This window comes from Podarcis muralis, chromosome 3 (assembly GCF_964188315.1).
Source record: "Podarcis muralis chromosome 3, rPodMur119.hap1.1, whole genome shotgun sequence".
Lineage (NCBI taxonomy): Eukaryota > Metazoa > Chordata > Lepidosauria > Squamata > Lacertidae > Podarcis > Podarcis muralis.
In genome coordinates, this window is record NC_135657.1 from 120,721,707 (window position 1) to 120,743,335 (window position 21,629).

Genomic DNA, 21,629 nt, shown 5'->3' on the forward strand with positions numbered 1-21,629 from the left:
TTCAGGTTAAGAACAGTTTCAGGTTAAGTACGGACCTCCGGAAGAAATTAAGTTCTTAACCCGAGGTACCACTGTACTTTTCTTGTCATTAGTTTTGCTTCATATCTTGTTTTCAGCCATATAACAGGGGGGGGGGGAGAGTACCGATCCTTTACGTCTTTCAAAGCAAGGTGAAAGATCCAGCCACGGAAAGGTAGCAGCTGGGATGGAGATGCAGCACTGTGGTCCCTCTTTGGGCCTGTCCTGCCTGTCCTCTCTCCTCTACTCCCTTCACCTTGGATTTGGCAGGATCAGTGCTGGCCGAGTCCTTCTTTGACTAACAGCCTCCAGGCACAGCATTAATTACCATGCTTGACAGACAGTGACAACTTCTGCCTCTGAATAAATCCTCAGTTTCCCACAGGATCCTCAGAAACATGAAACAACAAAATCCCTGAAAAATATTTGAGAAAAAATTCTTTGTATTTCAATTACCCACTTTTGAAAAGTGAATAGAATTCCTTTTTGCAAATCCTGAAATCAAATCCCTTGTAACTTTAAACCTTATCCTTAAATAATAAACGACCAGGTTCTGACCATCTTCAAGTGCACATCTGCTTCCTAGTAAGGTTCCCATGTCTAAACTCTGTCCTGTGCTGCACAGTTCTTCCCATCACAGTGACGGGAGAAGCTGTACTTGAGAGAATTCTCCATGTAATGGGACTGTAACTCTTCAATGCAAAGGTTTCCTCTTCAGGTCTAGCTAGACCTGTTAACTCTACCTTCCAAGTAATACAGATTCTTTCAGAAATTGGTGGTTGCTTGATAAAGGAAAGAGCACACTTAAAATGCACACGGCAAGCACTGTAAATCACCACTTGCCTTCCTGCAAATGTGCCAACGTCAGTACTGCTAAGCTAGAGTCAAACTGATGCAGGTCTTCCTGGGAATCGTATCCAACAGAGACTTCTGGCAGCATACTCTTCGCTATATATAGCCAATAGGCATTTCCCGCCTCTCTGACCTAACCACATGATGCAGCAACGGGGAGGGGGGAGGGGGTTAATCATATGTAAATTAATGATATAATGTTCTTTTATTTTTAGGGCCTTGATCTGAATCCAGGCCAGACCAGTGGATTCCTCTGGGCAGACGGCTGGAAATTCCACGGAATGAAATCGATGCTGGTGGTCTCGCAGCTCAGCGAAGAGCAGAACATTGGAACACCTTAATGAAGGTGGCCACCAACACGGGGCACCGTTAAATATTCAATTCAGTACAAATTTAAAAAAACAACCCTCATATGAAATCAAAGGGCTCATTCTCTCGGTCAAGGTGAGTACAATTTTAGGAAAGATTAGTCAGCTGCAAACAGCTAGTTGCTCTCAACAACCATCTCCTTCAGAAGCAAATAAACAGCCGGGGGTGTGGCGGGGGGGGGGGCACCTGAGTACTCAGCTGATCATTGGCACATAAATCCCTGCTTTTACCTGCATCTCCTGTGCAATTGTCAGAAATCAGTTGGATTCTTTGCATTTGCCAATTTGGACTAGAGGAATCAGGTATACTGAGGATATCAAATGGCACTAATTTCTGATTAACAAGCTGCTTTTCTGAGGAAGAAGCAGACGTTAGATGGGGCAAGGCCCTAATCCAGGGGTCAGCAAACTTTGTTAGCAGGGGGCCTCAGACTGTCCCTCAGACCTTGTGCGGGGCCAGTCTATTTTTTTTTGGGGGGGGGGGGATGAACGAATTCCTATGCCCCACAAATAACCCAGAGATGCATTTTAAATAAAAGGGCACATTCTACTCAAGTAAAAACATGCTGATTCCTCGACCGTCCACGGGCCAAACTGAGAAGGCGATTGGGCCAGATCCGGCCCCTGGGCCTTAGTTTGCCTACCCATGGTCTAATCTTTCTCCCCACCATGGAGCTACCCCTCCCTCCATGCTCCTCTTTCTTTGTGGGCTGGCAAGTGATGGGCCAGGACATCACACCCTCGGAGAACTAGATTGGTCTCGGCCCATGCCATGTAATAAAGAGTCGACCTTCAGTACCCCAGAACCTGCAGAGAAGCCTGCATAACTCCTGTGAAATGGACACAACCTCATTACGTACATGTATTAGCAGTTTAATGCCGTTTTTATTGCCCATGGCTTCCTGTAAGGCATCCCAAGTCTTTTATTTCATTTTGCAGGGGGCGCTGAGAAACCTGCTGGCAATCTCCTTCCTTCTTTCCAGAGCTACAGTTCCCATGGTTCCCAGGGGAGAGGAAATACCCGTTAAGTCAATTTTAGTCTGTGTGTAGATATGCCTCCATCAGATAGGAATTCAAAGAGCTGATTCTAGGAAACGGATGTCAAGATCCTTCTCATTTGTATCTTCTCTGTGTTCTTTGTTCTTGTATCAGATGTGAGGAAATTAAATTCTAGCTATGTCAACCACAGTACTAGGACTTTGCAGGGAAAAGTCGAAGCGTAGAGTCACGCTACGTGCTGAGATGGGACGTGGCGAAGATCACGCCTCGAGGAAAGCCTGTTATTAAAATGATTTGGCTGATGTTGGGGGTAGAAGGAATCAAGTTGGCTGTAATTGAACTGGCATGAAATAATAAATATGCACACTTTCTTCAAACACAGCTTGCCACATCCTGAGAATCTGGAATCAATTCCTTCTCTTTCAAGATGCCTAAAAGTTGTGGAACTTTGATATGGAAGAAATGTGTTTGCTTCTGGGCTTACAGCCCCAACCAGCCTGCTGCAAACCTTTCATATGTTCAAGGCAGGAAAGCTAGCCAAACAAATGGGAGAAAAGGACCAAAAGCGCAGGGGGTGGTGATATAAATTACTATTCAGGTAAAGTGAGCAAAAGACATTTGCCACTGCCATATATATATAACCTGCCCAGAATACAAAGGAGAGAGGAAGGGCTGGAACTCAGTGCATGTGGAAGGTCCCAAGCTCAATCTCAGGTATCTCCAGGTAGAGATGGAAACATCCCCTGCCCCAAACACTGGAGTGGAGTCGCCAGTGAGTGTGGTTGGTTGTATATTTCAGGTTCTAGACCATGACAATAAAGCAAATATCGCTATAAAGCGCATCACACAATTATCGCTATAAAGCGCATCGCACACACTATTTCGTTTCCCTGTGGATATAAAAGTCACTCTACTGCAGACTATTAAGCCAGGCCTCCTCTGGCTCTTGCCCTGGCCAGCTCCACTCCTGTGGCCAGAGGAGGGGTGGGGCTGCCGCCAGATGCATCCTCCTCCTCGCAAGGAGCAATAAAATGAGGTATCTAAGGTAACAAGCCTTTTCTAAGTTCAAAAAACAACAAGCATTAATGAGGGCCAGTGTTCTGAGGCAGTTCCCTGTGTACCTGTGAGGTGTGTGTGAGGCATGTCTTCTACAGTTCACAACCTTCTTCTGAATATTCAGGCTATTTCCTTTAACGCCTAAGGTGGGGAACCTGTGGCCTCCAACTCCTGACATGAGTAGCACTAGGAAAGGGTGCAAGTCATAGCCCAGCAGCACCTGGGGGCCACACTCTCCCCATCCCTGATCTGTACATTTCATAATGGCCAGCAGAGAGCAATACAACCCTCCTCCCAAACAAACGTATCTGCAGACTTGACTCAAGTGGTCTAAGCTCAGAGTTGTTTTAAGTTTTTAAGCGGCCTCTGTCAGCTACACTTCTGATTAGGGACCCGGTGAGACAGCCTTTAACCCTTTCCCCTGCAGAGTGCTCCCACAAAGGATGGGGATGTACTGGAAGAGTATCCTCACCACCCACAAACTTACTCGCATTGTCCTGCTGCTTTGTGTTTTTGATAAACGCAGAGAATTTGGAGAAGATATCTATGCCTGCAGCATTTGATTCACGGTGCTTGGCAGCTAGCTTGGGATACCTGCAAAAACAGAAGAGTGGTTTTAAAAAGGAGGCCTCCGCGGAAATGTAAAAGCAAAGAAACTGCACACAAATACCACAAAAAGGCATATGTCGCTCACTTCTAGTGCTGTTTGTAACACAAAGCAAAATTCTTGCAGATCAAGTACTACTTTTAAAACTGTCTCTTATCTCAGCATGTCAGCCTCTCAGGACCCTAACTGAATACTGCTGCCACCGTGGGGAGCCAAGAATTTTAAAAAGTTACACAATGATGGTTTTATGACAAGGTTAATTGTACCGGGGCTTAATGTGAAAGGAACCGAGAAACAGCATCCTTAAATCAGAACTAGTCATATGTTTTCAAAAGATGCAGAGGCGTTTGGCAGCAACAGCTGCTTCTCTTCACTGTGTGAATGGAGGCCTTTGGAGAAAACCATTCCAGGATATAATGGCACTTATAAAGAGGCGCTTGGCGAAAAGGAGTCTATAGGGAGCTGAAATGCAACAATGAATCTGTGCGGGCTGCTGAAAAGTGTATTGTGCTTCTTGGAAAGGTTTCTGTTTTCTGTGAGTCGGGACCTCAAGGGGTCCGTCCAATCAAAATGCCTTCCTCCAGCAATAATGAAACACCACGGCCGCGTAACAGCCCTGGGCAACCCGTGACCCTGAAGCAGAAAGCTGCTTACTAGCCTCAGCGCCAGGGCTGGACGCAACCCCCTCGGCTACCACCACTTCCACCCTGTAGCAATGGGCAAGGAGACCTTCTGTGAGCTGGCAAAGACCACAGCACCGTCGGGCAGGGGGTTGCTTACCATTTGATGAGCCCCCCAGGCTGCCTCCCCACAGGCACACGCCTCTTTCACTTTAAACAACAGCAAGCTGCTCTGCTCAGTAGCAGGTAGTTAAGGTTGGTGCTGGGACTGATGCTATATTTACAGTGGTACCTTGGGTTACAGACGCTTCAGGTTACAGACTCCGCTAACCCAGAAATAGTACCTCGGGTTAAGAACTTTGCTTCAGGATGAGAACAGAAATTGTGCTGCGGCAGCAGCAGGAGGCCCCATTAGCTAAAGTGGTACCTCAGGTTAGGAACAATTTCAGGTTAAGAAGGGACCTCCAGAAAGAATTAAGTACTTAACCCGAGGTACTACTGTATATGGCACGGTTCCCAGACACGCTGTACCAAAAAGAAGATGGCTGTCTCCCTGGCTATTTTAAAAGTGACTGGCAGCCAGCTGCAGAGAACAGCGCCTTGTCTACACTTATTTTTTTCCCTTATGGGTGAGGAGGAAGGCCACCCAGCCCCCTCGTCAAATTGTAACCACCCCCCAAGCAGAACGTTCTCCCCCTGCCTTGCAACCTCCCCACACATCCATTGTCCTCCACCCCCCTTTATGGGAGGTTTTAGCCAGCCCATCAGAACCTCTGCACGTTTGGGTCTGCCCTACCTTGAAGCAACAACCCCGGAGAGAGGCGTCAAGGACCTGACGGACCTCAACACAATGCTGGCAAGCTGGGTTCAGTTTAGTGGATCACATGTTGGGCAAACCTGCTACAGAAGGTGAGGCCATCCCATAGTATTCCCTCCTCTCGTTACACTGCATACAAAGCGGGGCGGGCAGGGAGTCCTGCAACCCAGAGTCATACAAATTATATTTACAGGTACAAGGATTTAGTACAGGCTTCCTCAACCTCAGCCCGCCAGATGTTTTTGGCCTACAACTCCCATGATCCCTAGCTAGCAGGACCAGTGGTCAGGGATGCTGGGATTGTAGTCTCAAAACATCTGGAGGGCCGAGGTTGTGGAAGCCTGATTTAGTACAACAACTTAAGTGCTGCATTTAAGAAGTTATACTTTGCGGGATGGGAAATGGGGAGAGAGGAAAGAACAAATTGTGGGCTATACAAGGGGGGGGGTCATGAAATCAGGTCCTATGGTTAAAAGTCCTTAGCTCATGCTCAAATTAGTACCAGAGGAGGAGGAGAGGCAAGTTTTAGAAATATGTATTTTTCTAGGTTGACTAGCTAAGAGGCAAGCAGACTCATTGTAACACAAAGCAGATATCAATTTGCCCTTTACTTTTACCCATTTCATGTGGTAACTACACCATAATTCTAAAAAAAACTCTTATTTTTTACTTTGGAGGTGAAAGCGTTTCCTCCAAAAATTCTTCAATTTTGTTGATATCTGTCTTGACTTCCCCATTGAACGTCAGGAATGGTGGGTGGCTCCCAGGAGCTAAATTATGTAAATCAGCTGGCTTTCTGTGGAAACAAAAAGAAAGTTCAATAAATTACTAATCATATATGCCATGGAAGTCCCATTGGTTTTGTACTACTGAGAAAATTAGCCCTTTGCTTTTTAAGCTACATATAGGATATACAGGCCTCTCTCCATTTATGCAAGGGTTGTACGCCAAGGCAAACGCAGTGCCTGCATCGGCGGTTGCTCATCTGCAAATGGGGAGTTGCCTGTACTTAAAGAGTGCAGAATAATAAGCAAAGTAGGATTCACTGTCTGTATGAGAAATATTAAAGTTCCCAACAGAAAATGCAAATAAAGTGATCAGAAGGAATATCAAGTTGTTGGGAGAATTCACCAGGAGCTTTCAGGTGAGGTGTCATCAGTATGTGGATGACATTCAACTCTGCTTCTCTGTTCCATCTGAGGTGAGAGAAGAAAGGGGTCCTGCTCTAGGTGGGGTTGCACTCCCCTTGAAGGAGCAGGTGCATAGAGCCACCTCCCACACTTGAAGCTCAGGTGGCTTCAGTGGCCAGGAGTGCTGGTTTCCAGCTCTAACAGGTTCACCAGCTACTGCCATTTGTGGTCAGAAATAAATGTGGTCACAGTAACCCATGCTCTAGTGACCTCGAGATCAGACTACTGTAACACGTTCTACGTGGGACTGCCCTTGAAGACGGTTTGAAAACTGCAGCTGGAACTTATTGCAGTGGCCAGAATGTTAACTGGTATGGCCAATTGGATGACACTGGTCTTGAAAGAAGCGCACTGTTTGCAAATATGCTCCAAGCCCAACTCAAGGTTTTGATGTTAACATACAAAGCCCTAAGTGACTTAAGAGTACAGCTCTCTGAAGAACATCTCCTCCCTCACAGACCTGCCCATGCATTAAGACCAGCTGAGAGAGCTCTGCTGCTGCTCCCTCCACCAGCTGAGAGGGCTGGTGGAGCCCCATTTAATAACAATAGCAATAAATTTGTTATTTATATGCCACCCATCTGACTGGGTTGCCCCAGCCACTATTACAATGCAAGAAAACATCAACCATTACAAACTTCCCTGGAATGACCTCTCATCTGAGGTGGTGTTTTTGCTGGCAGAGCAATAGTCTGCCAGTCAGTTCTGGTTCAGCGGGCTTTAAATGCTGGTTATTTTATGGTTCATGGTTTTTGTGGCTGTTCATACTGTCTTTAAATCCAATTTTACCCAGGTGTAGAACCATTTGGTGAAAGGCAGGTTTACATAATTCTTTGGTGAAAGGCAGGCTTATTATAATTCTTATAAATAAACACAAGAAAACACGAACGCCATTGTGTCTCATCAAATATTTTTTATCAAGATCCTTTACCTCTTCAGGTCAACTGTGGTGACATTGAACACAACCCCTTTGAGCCAAAGTATCATGAAGAGACGCTGTGAAAAAGGGCAGTTCCCAATGCTTTCACCATCTACACCAGCCTAGAGGAAATAAGAAATAGAGAAGAAAATTATCTGGAGGTGTATTTTTCCTATCACTGCAAGCATCACAATGCCAGTTTGAGTCCACCCAAAATCCTTGTCAAGTTCTTCCAAGCTGCTGATTCCATCTCCATCCACCTCCTACCAGCTCAGCTCCACTTTGTTCCCAGACTTCTCGTACTTTGTTTTTCAGGGCCAAACTGGACATGGCAGCTTTGAGTCTTCTTTTTCTTTAAATAATTACATGGCGGGTGCCATTCTTACTGGGAAGGCAACACACAAGGGTGAGAGACTTATCTTTTCACTCTCCCACTGCAAACACAGATTGTTTTGGGAGTATGGGGCTCCTGTGCTTCCTGCCTTGGCTTCCCTACACAGCTGGGAACTACAGCAGAACCTGCACAACTTGTGACCCTGCCAGGTGAAGGTCGCCCACCAGCCACATACGCAGTTTGCCAGTTGCTTGGCAGCTGAGTCTGCAGTCCTGGGCAAGTCTCCAGATGTAGACCAAGGCCAGTGAAGTGAATTTGGCTCTGCATGTTGTGCAGGCCGAGCTATAGAAGTCCCCCAGGACTCTTAAACACATGTATTTGTGTCTCCTTAAGAAAATCAGCTTTCCTGGCCCTCCCAAAGGTTTCTCATCTCAACACAATCTTCTCCATAGCTTTCACTAAGTCTCTTCTTCACAGGGATCTGGCCTTCCTGCCACCCCACCAACCCACCAACAAATCTGAGCAACTTTTTCTGATTAAATGCTTCCAATTCAAAACCAAGGTTAAACACTTAACATAGTGTTAAGTAGCAGTTCGTGCAATTGGAACAACTTTGATTTGTGCAAGAGGACACTTCCCCTCTCTCCCCGCCCCCCGCAGATTTGGAAATGGTACCAAGTGAGCACAGTAAGAAGGAAGGGAAGTCTCACTGCACAAGCAGAAGTCGTTTTGCTTGCACATTAATTTAGTTGAATACTACCCAGTTGCTTGGAAATTGAACTACTGTTATGGGAGATGTGGCAAATTAACATCGTCAGATGATAAGAAGAGCACAGTATTTTTCATTGAAGTACAGCTACAAATCTAAGAGAAGTTTCTGGAAATGAGATGCTATAATTTGTTTGTTTATTTGTTTATTAAATGGTCTCAAGGCCCCTTGCAGCCATATTGTGAATACAATACAGTAAAACAGCAATAAAACACCAAGTAGAAACACAAAAAGCCAGGTGCATAAAACATGAATAATACCAATATAACAAGGAGCTAAAACTTACTGCAAGATAATTTCAACTAAGTTTATGTAAAATAGAAAGCTATCCACATCTGGAATTCTAATTTCTCTTTAAAATCTATAGACTGGGATCAGTAATCTGGTTATGCCTGTAGCCTCATAAATGTTGGTGACCCTCAGCCAAATTTCCATACCTCTAAGCACAAAATTCAGCTAGCAAAAAATAATGGCAGTCAGGTGCTGAAAGTTAACCCTGAAAATGTAACTGGAGATAAGCTTGAATTATTTATTGAAATTCCATTACATTACTTGCTGTATTAGAAGCCGGGTGAATCTGCAGCTAGTGCAAATACTGAGCAAGAACCTTTTGCTCGTGGGAGAAACAAGCATAGACTCTGGCACTCCAGTCCGAAACATTTCCTGAGAAATATGTCCCACTGATTTCAATGGGATTTACATCCAAGTAATATCTTTAGGATTGAAGCCTAAGAGTGCATGCCTATAAAGATGAACTGGCTGGGGGAATATAGGATTCCTATTGTGTGGGTGGCACTTGAGAGACCCGCCACCACCACTGGAGATACACGGGAGCACATCTGCACTGGTGGCCAGAGATGTGGATGGAGCAGAGGAGGAGGAGGAGATTTGCCCCAGATCTTACACCCACCTTGGCTGTGAGTCCTGGAAGATCTCCTCCCTGCCTTGCTGGCTTGGGCAGGGGCTGCCCTGACTGACTCCGGCTACAAAGGCTGAGGTCACTCAACATAATCTTGGGCTCGGGTGTTGCTGGTGGGGTGGGTGTGTTTGAGGAGGGGGGTGTTGCTGTTATTGATATTATTTTTTAGTATATTATGATTTATGTGGAAATTGTTCAGTTTGGTTGTGTACTTTTTGATGTCTTATTTATTGTTTATGGCTAGTTGTGTTTTGAAATGCATTTTTCCCCTTGTTATAAGCCACCCTGAGCATGGTTTTGACTGTGGGAACGCAGCACACAAATAAAATGATGGCTGCATGTATGTACACTCCCCTTGAGCTCCTGACCACACCACCACAGGTCAGGCAAAAGGCACATTTCACTCACTGAGCTCAATGGAGCAAGGGTGGAAACAGTTCTGAAAACCCACTGCCCCGTCTCCCCTCATTGTCACCATGACAAAGCAGGGTTTGGCACAATTCTGGACGCAGTCCTAGCCAGTGGGGCAGCTGCCTGAGGCCTGTGCCATGAAGGTCAGCAAATGGTTAGTTATTTAATTTAGTCTTGTGGTTGTAGTTTTACTCCCACAGAGAAGTCTCATGGGATTTTCTGCCTCAGGAGCCAAAATAACTTGGGTGCTGTGTCCAGGCAGGGGTTGTCTTTTGCTATCCTATTTCTAGCAACATGGAAGCCCCACCATGAGGCCATCCCTCGCAGGAGAGGCTGTGCAGCAGGAGGCTATGTCACACAGGCCCCACATCATGCTCCCTTAGAGGATGGACAAACCTTTGCACACAACAGCCCTCAGGCATTCTATGAATCCAGAACTATTACACATGAGGGTGAGGGTGCAGAAACAAGCACTCCAGCTGTCATCCCCATCACCCTTGCGACTGCCTGAAGGAGCTCGTGGAGGCTCCTTCAGGAAAATCAGGATTCCAGTTGGTAGCGTGTACACAGCCTAAGTGTGTCTTAGGTAAAGGGATCCCTGACCATTAAGTCCAGCCATGGACAACTCTGGGGTTGTGGCGCTCATCTCGCTTTACTGGCCGAGGGAGCTGTTTGTCCATAGACAGCTTCCAGGTCATGTGGCCAGCATGACTAAGCCGCTTCTGGCGAACCAGTGCAGCGCACGGAAACACCATTTACCTTCCCACCAGAGCGGTACCTATTTATCTACTTGCACTTTGATGTGCTTTCTAACTGCTAGGTTGGCAGGAGCTGGGACTGAGCAATGGGAGCTCACCCCGTCGCGGGGATTCGAATCACCGACCTTCTGATCAGCAAGTCCTAGACTCTGTGGTTTAGAAATGAAAGAAGTGTGCATGCACATGAAAGCTCATACCAATAACAAACTTAGTTGGTCTCTAAGGTGCTACTGGAAGGAATTTTTTTATTTTGTTACACCCAAAAGGAAAGCAATGCCCAACCTGGTGATAACAGAATAAATGATGGAAGGGGGGAGCTGCAGCCCAAGATACGAAAAGCGGTAGTAAGGCAACACCTCGCTACTTTAAATAAATTCAAATCTCCAGGGCCTGATAAGCTGCATCCAAGGGTACTAAAGGAGCTTGTGGATGTAATGTCAGAGACTTTGTCTATGATCTTTGAAAATTCTTGGAGAACAAGTGAGGTTCTGCAGACTGGAGGCAGGCAAGTGTTGTCTCCATCTTCAAAGGGGGGGGAGGGAGAGAGAAGACCCAGGTACCTATGGACCGGTGAGCTTGACATTGATACCAGGGTAGATCCTAGAACAGATAATTCAATAGTCGGTCTGTGAGCATTTAGAAAAGGATGCTGTGATTACCAAGACTCAGCATGGGTGTCTCAAAAATAAGTTATGCCAGACCAGGGGTTGTCAACCTGGTCCCTACTGCCCACAGTGGGCGTTTCAGGATTCTGGGTGGGCGGCAGGGGGTTCTGCGGTACAAGCTCAATCCTCCTTCCATCGAGCACTGGGGGGCGGTAAGGAAATTCTACCATCAAGAAAGATGCATTAGTGGGCGGTAGGTATAAAAAGGGTTGACTACCCCTGTGCTAGACAAATCTCATTTCTTTTTTTGATAGAGTCACCAGCTTCATTGATCAGGGGAATGCTGTGAACATAGTGATTTCAGTAAGGCTTTTGACAAAAATTTGCATTATATTCTTGCAAGGAAGCTGATAAAATGTGGGTTGAATGAGGTAACTTTTAGGTGGATTTGTAGCTGATTGACTGACCAAACCCAAAGAGGACTCATTAATGGTTCCTAGTCATCATGGGGGAAAGTGACATGTGGGGTGCTGCAGGGACCGTAGTCCTGGGCCCATTGTTGCTCAACATCTTTATAAAAGACTTGGACAAAGGAATTGAGGGAATGCTCATCAAATTTGCAGATGATCCCAAACTGGGAGGGGTAGTTAATGCCACAGAAGACAGAATCACGATTCAACCCTAACAGGTTGGAGAACTAGGCCCAAAGTAACAAAATGCATTTCAATAGGCACAAAGGTCAGGTTCTGAACTTCAGCAGGAAGAACCAGCTACATAAATATAAGACAGGGGACAGCTGGCTTACAGAGCTATTAGTTGGCTTACTAGTAGTACATGTGAAAGGGATCTAAGGGTCTTGGTGGACCACAGGCTTAACATGAGTCAACAGTATGATACAGCAGCAAAAAGAAAAGCTAATGCTATTCTAGGGTGCATCTACAGAAGTCTAGTGTCCAGATCAAAGGAAGTAATAATACCACTCTATTCTGCCTTGGTCAGACCAAACCTGGAGTCCTGTGTCCAGTTCTGGGCACAACAGTTTAAGAATGATGTTGACAAGCTGGAACATGCACAGAGGGCGGCAACCAAGATAGTCACAGGTCTGGAAACCAAGACTTATGAGGAAAGGTTGAAGGAGCTGGGTATGTTTAGCCTGGAAAGGAGGCGACTGAGACGATGTATGATAACCATCTTAAAATATCTTAAGGGCTGTCACGTGTAAGATGGAGCAAGCTTGTTTTCTCCTGCTCTGGAGTGTAGGACTTGAACCAAGGGCTTCAAGTTACAAGGAAGGAGATTCCAATTAAACATCATTAAGAACTTTCTGGCAGTAAGAGCTTTTAGACAGTGGAACGGTCTCCCTTGAGAGGTTGTGGACTCCCTTGGAGGTTTTAAAGCAGAGGTTGGATGGCCATCTGTCATGGATGCTTTAGCTGAGATTCCTGCATTGCAGGGGGTTGGAGTAGATGACCCTGGGGGTCCCTTCCAATTCTATGATTCTGTGATTCTCCTCCTCCCTCTTCCAGAAATGACATTTTGTGTTGGGACAGAAGTTGGTGGAAAACTAATTTCTTTTACTCAGCTAGTGTTTGCTTGAAGCCAAAGCTTAGTAGAATAGAGAATACAGTGAGAGGTAAAAGATGTTGACCATGCAATGATCAGGAGATGATGTTCTGAAAAGAAAGTAGAGATTAATAAAAATACTGAAACTCGCTTTCCTGGGGTTCCCACAACCTGTGAGAATTTTCTACAGTGCAACTCTTTTCTATTCAGGTGTCAAATGATCAGCCCTATGACTAAAACACCAAATGAACCCAGTTTGCATAATAATCTCTAACAATGGCTCATTACAACAGACAGAGGGGGGAATATTTATTCTTTTGATATGCGTCCACATCTGTGTGAAGTAATCTGCCCTTTCAGCAGCAAAAAGGAAAACATTCGCACCACATGCCTGTTGTCCATCACAAAAGGAACAGGGAACTAGAAAAACAGGGGCAAACAATAGCAGCATTTCTGTCCAAGGTCAGCCTCTAGGGAGGAATGCAGCCCTGCTTACAATGCACAGGTAAGGGCAGATGGACCCTCAAGAAGCACACGCCATTGCTCTCTTCTCCTGTAGCTTCCACTTGTCATCTAATAGTCCATCATCTCCTTGGCCACTTTCAGCTTCTGATAAAGTGGCATATTTGTATGTGTACAAGACAATGGGTTTTTGCTAAAAAAAAATAGTCAAAAATGGGGGTTGTCTTATATACGGATGGTGAATGCTCCAATCATCACACTTACCACTAAATATACTGGTGCTCATTAGCATAAGAAGGCAGGGTGTGTGTGTGTGTGTGTGTGTGTGTGCGCGCGCACCAAGTGGCACGTGGGCTGCAGGGCATGGAGCCACTGTCCTTCCAGAACTTTGGGCGATCTCAGGTGTTTGTGAGGCCTGCTCTGCTGCTGCCCACTTGTGCACACACACAACCCGCCTCAGGCGCCTGCAGGGGCCGCTACGCCTGTGCCAGTGCTTTGAATATTTAGTAAAATATAAAAGTTGTTCTGTGGATGTTTAAAAATATTAATTTCTTAATTTTGGGTTTACAAAAATAGGGGTCATCTCATACATGGGAAAATGCAGTAAACTCAACTGTTGTTCTGAATGCTCACTGGGGCAAGATTGTTTGAGCATTTTGCACCGATCCTGGCCTGACTGCACTGGCTGCCCATTACAGTGGTACCTCGGGTTACAGACTCCTCTAACCCAGAAATAGTACCTCAGGTTAAGAACTTTGCTTCAGGATGAGAACAGAAATTGTGCTCTGGCAGTGTGGCGGCAGCGGGGGGCCCCATTAGTGAAAGTGGTGCCTCAGGTTAAGAACAGTTTCAGGTTAAGAATGGACCTCCAGAACGAACTAAGTTCTTAACCCGAGGTACCACTGTAGTTTCCGGCCCAATTCAAAGGGCTGGTTTTAATGGTCCTCTTTAACTAGGCCTTTGGCTGATCAGTTTTCCGGAGTTTCATCACAGGGACACTCCCTGCTCTTCCTGGAGGTTGTTGTTGTTTAGTCGTTTAGTCGTGTCCGACTCTTCGTGACCCCATGGACCAGAGCACGCCAGGCACTCCTGTCTTCCACCGCCTCCCGCAGTTTGGTCAGGCTCATGTTTGTAGCTTCGAGAACACTATCCAACCATCTCATCCTCTGTCGTCCCCTTCTCCTTGTGCCCTCCATCTTTCCCAACATCAGGGTCTTCTCCAGGGAGTCTTCTCTTCTCATGAGGTGGCCAAAGTCTTGGAGCCTCAACTTCACGATCTGTCCTTCCAGTGAGCACTCAGGTCTGATTTCCTTAAGAATGGATGCGTTTGATCTTGTTGCAGTCCATGGGACTCTCAAGAGTCTCCTCCAGCACCATAATTCAAAAGCATCAATTCTTCAACGATCAGCCTTCTTTATGGTCCAGCTCTCACTTCCATACATCACTACTGGGAAAACCATGGAGGTGTCAGGGATCAAATCTGGGACCTTTTGTATGAAATGAACTATGGTACTTCCCCATAAACAATAAATAAATGCACTGGATTCCCATGGAGTCCTTGCAAGATATATCATTCATTACCAGCTGTCATCACAGTAATGGGAACTTTGTTAATTGCACAGTATATATCAATACAGTGCAGAGCAGTGTTGAAAGTTGTAACTCCAGAAGAAATACGGTTTACAACAATGGATTCAAAAATGAAGGTTTTGCTGTTGGCAATTACACTTATTTCTGAAATACCGCTAGAGAAGTCACTGCCACAGTGTATCCTTGCTTAATTCTTGAAAGAAGAGGTGCTGATCAATCCTGCCTGGATACTGCAGCTTCCAAATCTCATCTTGAAGATCCATCTCTTGTCCCAAGCCCACATCCCCAGCATGTTCACATTCTTGTCTCAGCGAGGCCAGTGCTGCTTTGGTCATGTCCTTTGAATGGGGAGCTGGCTTCAGGCACCAGGCCTCTTGGCAGGCCAACTCTGAGCCACAGCCACTGCCCAGCCAAAGGAATGCACACAGCAGATAGCCAAAAGGGGACACTTCCAGTCATTCCTATGGCTCCAAACACCCCTCCCCAACACACACACACACACACACACACACACACACACACACACACAACGAGCATCTAGGCAGCTATTCCCGGGTCTGCGCTCTATGGAGCAGTTGCAGCAACAGGGGGCCACTTCCCCTCCACCAGTTTATGTATCTGCCGCAGACAGGCTGTGTGCACATAGCCAGAGACTACCCCTGCATGGAAGTTCCCTCTGCTCTTCCCCCTTCAATCCCCTCCTGGTTCTGGGAGACAGCACCCAGCCCTTCCCTTGCCTGACTTGCCTCTTCTTCCTCCTCTTCTTCTGACCCATCCTGGGCTCCATCCTCCAACTCTGAAGCTTCCCCTGCCTCTCTCTTGCCTCCTGGCTAGTACAGGTACCCACAATTCCCTGGCCCCCTCTCCCAAGTCAGACTCCAGTCCCCCTTCCCCCAGGGCACACTTGTGAGCATCCTGCATCCTGCTAGTCCTGCACACCCTGTATTGCAAAAACGTCTGCAAACGTGGCATGAAGGCTGGCAACATGAGCCCTGTCGTGTGGGAATCCCTTGCAGATTACGACAGCGTCTGCAAAATCAGGTCTGCCAAACATACTACACTATAGCAATAAAACAGCAATGTTTTCTATCAGTTATTTATGTTTTTTTAGTGAAAAGTGCATGTTAAGAAGCAACGTTCTCCCCTGGCATATTTGCTGAACCGGAGTTTCATCCTCCCTCACTTGAAGCCAAAGGAAACATTTGCCATTTACTTCAGAGTAGTCCACTCACCAAATGACCATGTAATTGTCAACAAAACTGACAGTGACTGTGAACTTCCTATCACGAGAAAGAGCTCTTTCTGCTGACCTTCTGCAAAATCCCTCCAGTATATTTTTGGGATGCAATGTCAAATGATCCCTGTGACATTTACTGTTGTGGAATGACCTCTGCCTTCTCCTTAGCCTCATACAGTTCCAGGAGCTTCACTTCCATTACAGCATCATGACACAAAAACCGGCACTACAGTTTAGAAGCATGCAGATAGCAGGGACACAGACACCATGCAAGCACAAGTGTGCACAGAAAAAGTAAAATTGCTGGAAACTATTGTGAACTATTGCAGCAATTGCAATAGTAGGATGGAACCTCTCCATGTCTTGAAACCTTTGCATCCAAAGCCAAATACCTGTCCCTTTGCACTACTACAGTCAAACCTCGGTAGCTGAACATAATCCATTCCGGAAGACTGTTCAACTTCCAAAACATTTGACAACTGAGGATCAAAGGGCGGTCGGCAAAGTCAATGGAGAAAAAAGAAAAAACTCCCCGGAAGCCATTCAGCTTCCGAAAACCATTCAAAAACTGGAGCAGTTACTTCTGGGTTTTCGGCGTTCAGGAGCCAAAACGTACGATAACGGAGATGTTCAGGAGCCGAGGTTTGACTGTGTAATTCTCACTACAAGAAAACAACCAATAGATTGCCTGGATTAAAGTCTTCTGAATGTCTCCTGCTAGGGAAGCCAGTTCCCCGTCCAGTGATGCTGCTTCACAGGTCAGCACCCTGAGGCTGCTGAGCCTCCGCCATCATTCTTTCTCTAGTCCCCTTGTAAACCCTTCCCTTCCGTCTGCTCTGGCCAGCAAGACTTTATTTATTAATTTGGTTGAATTATACACCAAAAAGAATGACCAAAGTGGTCTATAAATATTGCACTGGAGGCCTGTATATTTAGGCAAGAGAGGAAGGCTAGCGGCAAAACAGGCAAATAAGATTTAGGGCAGATAGAGATACAAGGAGAGTTAGGGGACAGCAAGAACAAGGACGGGGTTTCAAGTGGGCAGATCATGTACTCTGTGTGCAGAAGGTCTCTGGTTCAGTCACTTGCTTCTTCACTTAAAAGATAACAGGAAGCAAAGTTACGAAAAACCAGCGCCTGAGATCTTAAATAGCCACAGCCTGTAACCATTACTGGGTTAGAAGGACCAAAGGACTCATTGAGATGACTTTTAAATGTTCAGTTCTCAGGCCAAAAGTAAAACTACAACCTTGGTTAACTAAAATTACAAGCCCATTGACATAATAAACTTAAGTAAAAGTAATAATAATGACTTAACTGGTAGGTTAAAGAGATAGATTTAAGAGATAGAAATGTTGGGAAATGACTTTGTTGGGGAGGGAAAAATCATTAGACAAGGATGGGATGGGATGTTGAATGATCAGCTAACCAATTTAGCTCAAGATAGTGAAACTGCAAGAAATTTCAGATTCTATTTCTCAATGGAAACATTTTTTTTTTGTAATGGGCCAAATATCTATCTATGCATTACTTTAAAAGAGAATTTCCACATTATTTTGTATTGTTTGATGCATGACTCTACTAAAACTGGCAAACCACATATATTCAAATCAGCAATATTTGTTGGAAATGAGGGGAAGATGTGCTCTTTTCATTCAAAACAACTGGATATTACACACCTATTCATTCCCTCTATATTTTATTGCTTTTATTATAATTAGCAAAAAATTAGAGTTGGTAGGAAGTGTTTTAACAGCAACGGAAATAATATCCTCTTTAGGCATCTCCAAACCGGGGGGGGGGGGGGGGCAGAGCCAGAGGACACAGGCTGGCAAAGTGGCAGGTCCAAGGCTAATGAGCATCGTGAAGATTTGAACCTGAGTCTCCCTTGGTCCTGGACTCTAACCACTAGACCAGCCTCCCCCACCCTTCTTCCCTTCCATCAGCCCCAGGCAGCGAGGGCAATTGTTAGGGGCGACATCTGGGGGGGCACTGAAGTGCCTTGTCTCTAAGCGTACACTTCAGAAGTAGCCACACACTTAACGTAAGAGCACAAGAAGAGCGCTGCTGGACCAGGCCAAGGCCTCATGAAGTCCAGCACACGGTGGCCAGCCAGACGCCCACGAGTGCAGCAACACTCTCCCCACTTGGGATTCCCAACAACCAGCCTGCAGAGGCTTCTGAAAGAGGAGGTGAAACAGTCACAACGAAATGCAGCCACTGGGAGTTTGTTCCTCCATTGGGAGAGGGGCTTGTCAAGTAAAAGAGGCTTGTGAACTCTGGTGTATACAACTTCAGGATGGGGGCATGTCTGAAAAATGTGTGGCACATCAATCGAAAGAAAGCTTGATACCCGTGTCCTGTGACCTGCAGATGGCTTGAAAGCATCCCTTACACAAGCCCATGTTTCTGCAGTACCAGGGGAGCAGCAAGAGCAATTCTTGCTGGGCTCCTATAAATATCTGTCAGAATGCTTTTAGAATTCGTGGGCCACAAATTGTGCAGGCCTTTTATATGCCATTTAAAAGCCAAATGTTAGGAACATTGTTACTGACTTTTGCTTTAGCACCAGCTGCCCATAACCCAACAGTTTCTAACATTACTATAGGAGCAATTCTGTTTTCACACCATAGTAAAATGTCAATGCCTCATAGGAAAGGCTAAATGCATCCCATATGAAGGGACCATTATCTTTCTCGAACGTAGCAGTAAGAAGCTGCTCTTTAAAATACATGGCCAATTTCTCCCAACTTCAAATTTTAAAGATGCCTCTTTACCAATTTGCTTGCAATTCATAGCTTCTTCATACATTTCCAAGTCTCCCTCTCTCCTGAATCTGTCCTGAATCTCACAACATTCTGCTTCATCGGATGGCCCTGAGTTTTCCCATGCCATGTTTACAAGTCTTTCGCTTCATAGTGAGAACCCCCAGCAATGCAGGAATCTCCATAAAGCATCCATGGCAGGTGGCCACCCAACCTGTTTAAAAACCTCCAAGGAAGGAGAGCCCACCACTTTCTGAGGGAGTCTGCTCCTCTGTCAAATGACTCTTACCATCAGAAAGTTATTCCTGGTGTTTAGTCAGCATTTCCTGTCTTGTAACTTGAAGCCATTGGTTTGAGTCCTACCTTCTAGAGCAGGAGAAAGCAAGCTTGCTCTATCTTCCTTGTGACAGCCCTAGAGATACTTGAAGACTGTTCTCATGCCACCTCTCAGTCTCTGCTTATCCAGACTAAACCTATGCAATTCCCTCAACCATTACTCATCAGGCCCTTGATCATCTTGGTCGCTCTCCGCTATATACGTTCCAGCTTGCCAATATCCTTCTTAAATGGTGCGACCCAGAACAGGACCCAGTATTTCAGGTGTGATCTGACCAAGGCAGAATAGAGCGGGACTATTACTTACCTTCATCAAGACAATAGACTTCTGTTGATGCAGCCTAGAATAGCATTAGCTTGCTTTCTTTCTTTCTTTCTTTCTTTCTTTCTTTCTTTCTTTCTTTCTTTCTTTCTTTTTGCTGCTGTATCATACTGTTGACTCATGTTAAGCCTGTGGTCCACCAAGATCCCTAGATCCTTTTCACATGTACTGCTAGTAAGCCAAGTCTACCCCATTTTATATTTATGCATCTGGTTCTTCCTGCCTCAGTGCAGAACTTTACATTTGTCCCTATTGAAATTCATTTTGTTAGCTTGGACCCATTTCTCCAATCTGTTAAGATCATTCTGCATTCTGATTCTGTCTTCTGCAGCATTAGCAACCCTTCTCAGTTTGGTGTCATCTGCAAATTGGATGAGCATCCCCACAATTCTTTCATCCGCGTCATTCCTAAAGACGTTGAACAACAATGGCCCCATAACAGAACCTGGCGGCACTCCACAGGTCACTTTTTCTAGGATGATAAGGAACCATTCATGGGTACAGCGGTACCTTGGTTCTCAAATGGCTTGGCTCCCGGACAAATCGGCTTCCGAACACTGCAAACCTGGAAGTAAGTGTTCCGGTTTGTGAATGTTTTTGGGAAGTTGAATGTCCGATGCAGCTTCCATGGCTTCCGATTGAGTCCAAGAAGCTCCTGCAACCAATCGGAAGCTGTGCCTTGGTTTTCAAACAGTTCCGGGAGTCGAACGAACTCCCGGAATAGAGTAAGTTCAACAACCAAGGTACCATTGTACTCTTTGGGTTTGGTCAGTTAACCAGCTACCAGTACAAATCCACCTAACAGTTACCTTGTCCAGCCCACATTTTAGCAGCTTTTCTGCAATAATACAATGGGGGACTTTGTCATAATGGCCTTAATATACAATTGTACAGATCTGTCTCCCAAACTAGGTGGATTATTTTACTATTGTTTCTGCCAAAACATTCTCCATTCATACAAAATATCTAGATAAGTGTATATGAGAATTTCCACGAATGATGTTTAAAGCACCTTTCAGCATCACTTGCACTATGAATCATAACATCTTTTTGCAGTGCTTCTTTTCTAGAAAAAACGTTGCTGGTACTCACCATTAACCTCTCCCCCCACCCCCTCTCCTCTCTCACACGCTGATGGATGGGGCAATTAAAAAGAGCCTACCTTAAATAGGGCTGATGAGCTGAAATGCCTCCCCAAACTGAGCCATGCTTTCCCCCTGCTGCCATCATGGGAGATGCTCCAAACTTACCACCAGCAGTGACTGCTCTCCTCAGCATCTCAGTAGCAGGAGGCAACCCTCATTTTTTCTTTCCAGCAGACTACAGAATGAGGACAGGAAGCATTCTCCCTTCACTCTGGAGGCTGCTGGGAAGAAAACAAAATGGTGTTTTCCACTGCTTTTCATCTAGAAAAAGAAGGTGCCAATACTGCTTACCCCTGAGTACAATCAGAAAAAAGCACTGGTGTTTTCCCAGGCTCATCGGGCTCCAGGAACAGCAGCACCCCCAGGCCCACAAAACATGCCACTGTGGAAAAAATAGGCCATGGAGCGTGCATGGTTTTGATCCTCCCATAACACCACCAGTTGGAGACAGAAGAACTTCTGCCTCAGCCCTAATTTTATATCAGTTACAGATTTGCACTCACACTGCAGAGACAGGAAACTGTGGGTGCAATCCTATACCCCAGATTTATTTTCATTCTATGCCATCCTTCCTCCCAAACAGGAGCTCAGGATAGTGTACAATGTATTTAAAACACCATTACAAAATGTTTCACAATAACAACAAAATTAAAAATGCATCAATTCTTAAAAACTACAGTGTCAAATTTACAGTTGCTGGATCCCCAATACATTTAATTCTCAAAAGACCCAAGTGATCTTAAGTGGCTCTTGAAGAATAGTAGGGAAAGGAGGGGGACCAGCCATATTTCCCCAGGAAGGGGGTCCAAAGTCTCAGTGCTAGCTGGGTGGCAGCCCTGCTATAAAATCCCCCTCTAGAGATGCCCCCACCAGCAGAAATGCCCTGGTGCCAGGTGACACTATGGACCACCAGGCCAAGCCAGAGCGGCCAGAACATGCCAGGATGAGGGTCAACGTGAGCCAATTC

At 45.6% G+C, this 21,629-nt stretch overlaps 1 protein-coding gene across 4 annotated transcripts in view; it reads right to left on the reverse strand.

Moving 5' to 3' along the window:
* Positions 1–21,629, reverse strand: part of CLIC5 (chloride intracellular channel 5) — a 64,565-nt gene that overhangs the window by 14,701 nt on the left and 28,235 nt on the right. For 3 of the 4 annotated variants that reach the window (XM_028721861.2, XM_028721856.2, XM_028721857.2), the window contains exons 2-4: positions 7,459–7,568; positions 6,008–6,133; positions 3,781–3,887 (exon numbers count right to left, since the gene is read on the reverse strand). In XM_028721861.2, coding sequence (XP_028577694.1) covers positions 3,781–3,887; positions 6,008–6,133; positions 7,459–7,514 — 289 coding nt within the window. In that variant the 5' untranslated portion in view covers positions 7,515–7,568. Of the gene's footprint in view, positions 1–3,780; positions 3,888–6,007; positions 6,134–7,458; positions 7,569–20,767; positions 20,881–21,629 lie in introns of all 4 variants that reach the window. The other variant, XM_077926614.1, reaches the window with a different exon arrangement.